We start from the raw sequence: 8,997 nt of genomic DNA on the forward strand, positions 1-8,997 counted from the left end.
AAATTTAGAATCAGTCAAAATTGCTAGAAAATTGTTCGTGTAAATTTGTTAATTAAAAGTAGAAAATAAAACTTGTAAAAATTCGTCAGAGAAAAAATTACACCAAAAACTTGCGACAGAGACGCAAGACCGAGCGAGAGCGTCAGCCATCTTGTCCCGCGTGAAGCGCTGGGTAGAGGACACTCAAGGTCGAGACTAAAATCTTACGGTGTTGCTAGGCAGAAAATAATCCTCGAATAAAATAAAATAAAATAAATGCTAAGTTTTTCGTGCAACACAATAGAACGTAAAATAAAATAATGTAGAGAAAATAAAACTCGATTATTGAATGACAAGTAAAATAGTTTAGTAAAAATTAATTACATAAAATCAATTGATGAATTTTAGTTGATAACAAATTAAGTTCTTAATTAAATAAAATAATCTGGACATAAATTAGAAATATTCGGAGAACAACCAAATAAATAATTGACAAATTCTGGTAAAATAAATTATCCAAAGTAAAATAAATTAACGAAACAATTTATAAAATAAATTAAGTAAATTCAGGAAAAATTAATTTGTAAAATCTAGGAAGTAACCGATCATTGTTGGCAGATTATTAAGACCTCTGTCAATAGATTTTAATCTATTAATTCAAGATACGAAGACCTCTTGTAATTAAATATTTATTGTTGTATTATTAAGACCACGGCAATGAATTAGTTAATGATTTTAATTTGAAATTTGGAATTGGATTAGGATTTATGAAACAAGTTAGGAACTCGGATTTAGCAAATTAATGAATGGAATAAATGGATCTAGGTATTAAATCGGATTTCATTTAATTTTGGGAAATTAATTTTTGTTAAATTGGGAAATAAATATATGAATTTTAATCTGTAAAATCTGGGGAAATATTTAGTGTGTTTGGAAATTTAATTAATAGTGTGGGTGGGTTAATGTTAAGTATTGTAGTGTTGCCTAGGGATTCATGGTATCCTCCTCTGCTTCCTGGGCACACTTAGAGTCCTTTGCATAGACGCCCAGGTGGGGGTGCAATAGGCATAAGTATTTTAAATAAATATTGTGGGTGTGTGTGGAATAGAAAATATTATTGCAGTGTAGCCTAGGGATTCATGGTATCCTCCTCTGCTTCCTGGGCGCACTTAGAAGCCGTTGTATAGACGCCGGATTTGGGGTACAACGGTAGTAAGATAGAAACCGCGGTATAGACGCTCCATATGAGGGTACCGTTCGGGAATAGACACTATGATAGAAACCGTGATAGGACGCTCCATAAGAGGATATCGTCGGGATTAAGTTGTTTTGATATTTTGTAAGGGGTTTTATTGTGTATTAAGGGTTGGTTAAATAAAATGGATTGTAAAAATGAATTTCTTGTTATAATTTCGGTTTCCTTCCTGACAATCTCTTACGACCCTGAGTGTTCACTCCATGTTCTGGGCCAGTTTCTGGATACTGTGGGAAAAATCCAGTGGCGCCTTAAATAAATTAAGAGGCGACCAAGAGAGCGGTGGATCCTCGTTTCAATGTATTTGACCTCCTCTATAATTAGACCTTGCAATCACGCCGTTATATGTGTTCAATGTTCCAACACAATGACCCGCAATGTTGTTACCACTTGTTCTCATTGCCAAGCCCCTGTTCAAGATAGAATCTTTATTAATTTTGCATAGAAAAATCAATTTTGTATCATATATTTTGTATACTTGTTGTGACATTACTTGTGTGTTTAATATTGTTGACAATTAATAAAAAGTATGTTGTTGGAGTTTACAAGTATTATATTATTATAGCTTCATATTTTAGAAACTGATAATGAAAATAATTAATTTTTGTAAGTACTTAATTTTTTGTATCACTTACATGAGATGGCACACACATACACAGAAAAAATGGATCTCTAAACCAAGAAAATTTGTAGGAATATCACATCGTTTTGAAACAAGAAAAAAAAATTTTATGAGACAAGAAAATTTTCTTGGCTCAAATTATTTTTACTTCAACCAAGATTATTTTTGCCCTTCGAAATATTTTCTTGAGTCAAGAAAATAAGTTCTTCATCATGCAAGTAATTTTTCTTTTTGGCACACACTATCCACCTAAACATTCCAAAATATTTAAAATAGTTTTTAGGGACCTCAAAATGTGATCGTCCGATGAAAACTAGATTTTAAAAAATTATTTATAGATGTTATAATTATTAATAATTACAACTTTATATTTTTGGTTATTTTAATAAAAAAAGAATACACGGAAAGAAAAATTCCCTAGTGGAGAAGCGCGATGCCAAAAACGACCCATCGCTCTGAACGCGGAGACGGGGTCGTTTTTTCGAAAAAAACGACGCGAGTCCAGAACGTGAGATAAGCAGCGCTAGATGAAAAAATGTCGATTTAGATATACTTTATCAATATAAGAATTATTTTTAGGGGATTCAGGAAAGGTTTGTTATAATTTAATGAACAATTAATATACTTAATAAGAATAAATAAAGAAAAATAGTAAAGAATAAATTTTTACGGGGAAATGTATAGTATGTGTTAGATTAAACCGCAGAAAAGTGGAATAGGCATTTTACCGACTGCAAAATTTTAACTTGAAAATTAAAGAGATGTCGCTACATGAATGTTTTTTATTTTTTAAAACTAAGTCAAACCCGTAAGATTGAGGACGCATTTTAATTACACTAGCTTTTTCTAAATATTGGATGGAAATTAAAAAATTAAATTACAGAAATTGAAGGTATCAACTCGAAGGAAAAAATCATCCTTTAAAGAATATTTGGATTCCAAAATCATAGGCATGACATATAGATATTTCCTTACTGCACTGCAGTAAAAAATGAATGCATAAAAATTTTAAAAAAAGCAACTTGAAATCAAAAATGTTTAACTTAAATGTTTTATAATTTGTTGTGAACGTTTCTTTTTTCATATTTGTGGTAAAACAATATTATTCCCATAATTATATAAATCTAATTAAATTTTATGAGAATAAAATTTTTAATTTTTAAAAAAATCAAATCAAATGTCAATGTATCACTTTCTTCAGAATATTTTTTTTTTTTTAAATAAATTTTAAGACAATTTTATTTGGAGCATTAATAAAGTGAAATAATAATTTATTTCATTCAAAAATTTTGAAAATCTTTTGGTTCGTAAGGATTTAGATTGGTTATCAATTTTTTAAGAACCCGAGAAAAAATATTTATATATAATTATATATATTTATATATAAATTGGTTATATATGATTATAAATGAAAAATGGCCAAATATAATCATATCTAATTATATATAACTATATATGATTATATATAACAATATTTAATTATATATTTATAACATCTAATTAATTATTGGGTTAATTTTATGGATAGAATATTTAATATGGTCTTACGTAATTCTGTGTAACCAATTAAAATGCAAAAAAAAATATCTAGATATAATTTTATGGCTATAACACCAGCGGTCACCCATTCAACTATTAACCCTGCTCAATGCTGTTTAACTTTGGTGATCTCCGTGCGTCTTGAAGTGTCTGTCTGCTGTGCTGCTGTCGTAGATAATAATGATTCTATGATCTACATAATGTATCATATGAGTTTATCATAAATGGAATATAAAAATTGATTTTAATATATATTTGGATAGTCATTATTCATAATTTATTTATTTTACCGAATTTCATTATAATATAATACTTATTTAAATAATAAAATAAATAATGATTTTACTATTACGTAATAGCAGAGCAGACCAAAACATCCCATAGGAAATGGGACAAATTTTATATTTCAGAATTATTTAAACGTAATTATAAACATCATTTTACACTTTTTGTGATTACCAAAAAAAAAATTTTTTTTCAAAAAAAAAATTTTTATGTCTGTTAATTATATATAAGCATATATAATTATATATACTTATATATAATTATATATGGGACTATATACAATCTTGCATGGCTATATATTAGAGTGGTCCAAAAAACAAAAGTTTTTTGCCTATCATCTTAAAAGCTTTTCTAAGGTATAAAAAAAATTCCCTTCAAAGCGCAGCTTGATATCTCAATTCTTCATGAAGCTCAATGAATTTTTATTTTCCCATGTAAATAACACGTAAAAAAATTTTATTTACGTTTTCATTCGGTAAAATTACGAAAAAAATTTTTTTATGCATTTTTCGTCAATTATTCTTGTAGGAAATTTAATTCTCTACAAAAAAGTACTGAGGTAGTTTTTTCGTAATCTTAACGAGTAAAAAGTTATTGAGCTTTAAATACTCGCACAAAAGAAAATTTGAACGAAGATAGTTTCAAAGCATCTTTTCGAAAACTTTTTTGATAACTGCATGTATTTATTTCAAAATTTATCAAAGTAGACTGTTTCTAATATAATTAACACATGTCTTTTGGTGAAGTATTAACTGTGAATTATGAATAATTTTTCTCATTACAATTTGGATATTTTTTCCTATGAGCAATGATTTTTTAAAATTGAACTTGAATTTCATTACGGAATCTGAATCAAGAGCAAGCTAGTCCTTCCGGATGTGTACTGAATTTAATTTTTTTATTTAAGAACATGTAGGACAGGTGAATATTTAAATTTTGAACACGATGCTGGGACGCTTTTTGACCGAATGAAAAATCATGAAACTTTGCAGGAGAACGTAAATAGAAGTCCTTCGTGAATTGATTCTCTTATTTTTAAATTTAATCTTTGAAAGAAAAATGATAAATAAACAGGTAGAGTTCGTTCGTAAAACTGCTTTATCTCAGGAGTCATCACATATTTAAGTAAACTAGTATACGTTGCGCGCGCAAGCGCGCGTGTGAATTTAGTATGGAATTATCTATATTTTCATACTTATGATATATTTGACCAATCACGTTACGAATAGTTTGTCTAATTGTGTATATTTTCATATTTTTCATCTAAATTATAAGAGTGGACTAGAATTTCAATTTGCGCGCGCAAGCGCGCGCCTGACTATAGAGTTTGCATATATTTTCATGCTTATGATACATTCGACCAATCACGTTACGAATAGTTTGATGCCACATACATTTCATCTCAATTTTATTATGGGATAAGCTTGACTATAAAGAAATTGCTAATAAATATACAACCAATATAATCTATAAGACTTATTTAATTTTTTGGTTATTTTTTATTTTAGTTTATATTACTTATAAGACATAATTATTAAAACTAATTATCAACAAAAAATTAAATTTACTATATATCTTCATGTAGGCCGCAAGAGAGTGTTAAAAGTAAATTATCTAGTTTAATTTTTTTAAGCAGTGGTTAGAGTATTTACAAAGTCTGGTAATCTCCTTCAGTGCATTTTACATGTGGTTCAAATAAACAAACTGACAAATTCAATCGTCATTTGTTGTCACTGGTCAAGACTGAATTACCGATATCAGACTGTATACCATGTTTTTAAGAAAAAAATATTAATTACATAATCAAATACTTTGAAACAGAAAATGTCATACAACGTGGATTCTAAAATCATATCTGATTAAATTTTCTTTTATTGCGAGTATTTAAAGCTTAATAACTTTTTACTTGTTAGGATTACGAAAAAACTACTTCAGTACTTTTTTGTAGAAAATTAAATTTCCTACAAGAATAATTGACGAAAAATACAAAAAAAAATTTTTTCGTAGTTTTACCGAATGGGAACGTAAATAAAATTTTTTTTACGTGTTATTTAAATGGGAAAATAAAAATTCATTGAGCTTCATGAAGAATTGAGATATCAAGCTGCGCTTTGGAGAGAATTTTTTTTTTACCTTAGAGAAGTTTTTAAGACAGCAGCACTTGAAAAAAAAAATAAAAATGTTTTTTTTGGACCACTCTACTATATATTGCTCCATATATAGTCATATATAATTGTATATGATTATATATAACCTCATATACAATTCCATATATAATCATGTATGATTATATATAATTCTATATACTTATATATAATTGTATATGGAACTATATATAATCCTGCATGGTTGTATATTGCTCCATATATAGTCATATATAATTGTATATGATTATATATAACCTCATATACAATTCCATATATAATCATGTATGATTATATATAATTCTATATACTTATATATAATTGTATATGGAACTATATATAATCCTGCATGGTTGTATATTGCTCCATATATAGTCATATATAATTATATATGATTATATATAACCTCATATACAATTCCATGTATAATCATGTATGATTATATATAATTACGTATGATCATATATAATTGTATATAATTATATATGTGATTCCATATATAATCATATATGATTATATACAATTATATATAATTATATAGAAACATTTTTTCTCGGGAAGTGGAAAATTGTGCTAGTACTTCAAAAAAAGAAAACATCTGCTAGCAAGTTTGCATTGAAAATTACAAAAAATTGAAGTGCGAGTGTTTTCACTCGGATGTTCGCCGAAAAAATTATTTTATACGTTTTTTAACGATATTCATGTAAATTTATTTGCATATTTGTAGTGGAAAGATGTTATTCCCATAATTTTATAAATCGAGTTAAATTTTATAGAGAAAATTTTCGATTTTTAAATTTATTACATCAAATATAAATTTATCGCTTTCTTCTAAATAATTTTTCATCATTTAATTTTTGAAAATTTTTCTCGAAATATAAAAAAAGTGAATCAAAATAATTTATTTCTTCTAAGAATTTGAAAAATCATTCGTTTTATAAGGTTTAAACTTGATCATTAATTCTTATAGAAGTGGAAAATTATACTAGTTCGTCAAAGAAATTAAAACATCAGCAAACAAATAGTAGGTAAGTTAAAGATTTATTTTTATTTTCTATTTGTTCAACAATTATAAAATATTACGTAAATATTCAACAAATACTCTATGTAATAAAATATATTATACTATATAAAAGACTAATTACACATTACAGCTCTCGCTGGGTTGCTTTTAGTTATAATAATTTTTTTTTTTTTTTAATTTCAGTTTCAGAATTATCATTCTCTTTATTTTCATTTAGCCGTTTGATGTTATTTTTTTTTTTAATTTTTGGTTCCTTTAATTTAACTTTTTTTGACGCTCGATAACGTTCGTCACTAAGAGTCTCGCTAATCCACGATTTTATGTCGACCAGTTTGGGGTATCTCTTGTCACCTTCTTTCAATACATTGATTTTTTCACATTTCAAACATAAATCTGTAAAAATGAGAATAAATATTATGTTTATTAATTTCAATTATAATCTTGGTTTAGATTTGTGACAAAAAATTCAAAGACTTACCTTGCACTTCTGTGACTTCCTGATCATTTATTAGGATTTTTACACCTGGAGCGTTTTTATCAAAGCCCAACTGCAATCTTATACCCTTATCAGGCCACTTCATTCTTACTAGCAATTTGGCTCTTTTTGACATTTCTTCCTGGCATATGGCTTTGGCAAAATCACTAGCACTAACTTTTAAATTTGGTAGTACTTTTATCTGTAAATAAAGTCGGATTATTCGAATATTTTCAAAAAATGTCATAGATATTGAAAGCTTTACCTTTACAATCGTATTTATATCGTTAAGTAGTTACCTCGTTTGTTTTCGGGTCTAGAGCCGGTAAGTCATAACTCGGTAGTTCTTCACTAGGATGCGACTTCATCATCTCGCAGACATTAGATTGTGCAGTCATTACTTGTTATTGCAAGTCCTCCACTAAATTGTTTAAGCCATTATTTTTATCCAAATCGTCAATGGAATCTTTCAATGATTTTATTATTTTGGCTTGAATTAAACATTTGCCGTTTAATTCATTTATTTCAGAACGCAAAGCCCAACTTTTTGCGTGAAAATCTTCAATTTTTGAAACGTCTGCAGATACCGATTTAATTATTTTGTTTGTAAGTACCTACGGAAATTAATAATTATCTTATGAGATCGAACTTTTTGAATGGTTATTTGTTTGAGACTGAAATAGTCTTGTTGATTGAACATTTCTGGGATTTCTACCTAAAATATTTGTGACATATACGACTAAGGCAAAGAAGTAAAATTTTTTTTTTTTTTGAAGAATGACTAATTTTTAGGCTCAAAATTTTATTCTTTTCACTAAAGAAAATCATTTTCTCTAAAATGTTATTCTTAGCTTCAGATTATTCATCTTCATAAAATTTCGTATCATACTCGAAAACTATTTGTTCTCACTGAATATCTTTTTTGATACTATTATTTTAAATATAATTTCTACATATTTTACGGAATTGACAATCAATATCCTTGTGATCATTGAAAAAACTAAATTCATTTTTGACATTAATTTTTGTGCTATCTCGTTGCAAAATACAATTTTGTAGCATGTTTAAGCTCCAAGCTATCATTAATCATATGAGTGAATTTTAAATTGAGTTAAAATTAACTTTACAGGCTTTATAAAAATAAATCCAAGACGCCAAAGATTAAAATGATATTATAATACAGGAAGATTATAAATTTTTTTTCTCACTGTTCGGTGAACAAGAAGAAGAATATATAGCGAGGCTTTCGCCTACCTCCGAAGAGGCCGTTTCCTGGGCTCAAAAGAGCTATACACGCACTGTTCGGTGAACAAGGCCCAGTAGCGATTAACTCGCTTCTGGGGGACTCCCAAAGAGACGCACCTGTCCACCGCTAGTTCCCGCAAAATCGAACCGCCAATGGAAAATCAGCCTCTCGATCACGCCATGGATCGACCGCTTTATTGGCTGATCGCTCCCGCTAGACATGCGAATAGCCTTCTTCCCCAAGTTAACGAGGAAGAAGACGAACTATTATTATTATCTTTCGCTTCCACGCTTTTAGTTGCAACAACTCGCAATTAATTCCGCTTTGCTTTCGCTTATTGTTAATTAACCGCATTTCACTATTTTTATAATTTAAATTGCTTAAATTAACCGCTAATAATTCGCTTTAGTCCGTTACAGATAAATTGT

At 28.0% G+C, this 8,997-nt stretch overlaps 1 protein-coding gene across 1 annotated transcript; it reads right to left on the minus strand.

The window, feature by feature from the left end:
- Positions 1 to 6,999: 6,999 nt before the first annotated feature.
- LOC123272183 lies at positions 7,000 to 8,057 on the minus strand. The gene is made up of 3 exons (XM_044738882.1): positions 7,623 to 8,057; positions 7,327 to 7,525; positions 7,000 to 7,241 (listed from the first exon to the last, which is right to left on the minus strand). Exons 1-3 carry the CDS (start codon positions 7,719 to 7,721, stop codon positions 7,000 to 7,002), a joined length of 540 nt encoding a protein of 179 aa, XP_044594817.1. The 5' UTR covers positions 7,722 to 8,057.
- Positions 8,058 to 8,997: the final 940 nt, after the last annotated feature.

The sequence above is a fragment of the Cotesia glomerata genome, linkage group LG9, assembly GCF_020080835.1.
Source record: "Cotesia glomerata isolate CgM1 linkage group LG9, MPM_Cglom_v2.3, whole genome shotgun sequence".
Taxonomy (NCBI): Eukaryota; Metazoa; Arthropoda; class Insecta; order Hymenoptera; family Braconidae; genus Cotesia; species Cotesia glomerata.

Excerpts from the sequence above, each read along its gene's own strand:
- LOC123272183 (XM_044738882.1), bottom strand. The coding sequence starts at position 7,721 with ATGACTGCACAATCTAATGTCTGCGAGATGATGAAGTCGCATCCTAGT. Across the intron at positions 7,526-7,622 it reads TAGACCCGAAAACAAACGAG|ATAAAAGTACTACCAAATTT; the intron begins GTAACTACTTAA and ends CTTTATTTACAG. Across the intron at positions 7,242-7,326 it reads GGAAGTCACAGAAGTGCAAG|ATTTATGTTTGAAATGTGAA; the intron begins GTAAGTCTTTGA and ends TCATTTTTACAG.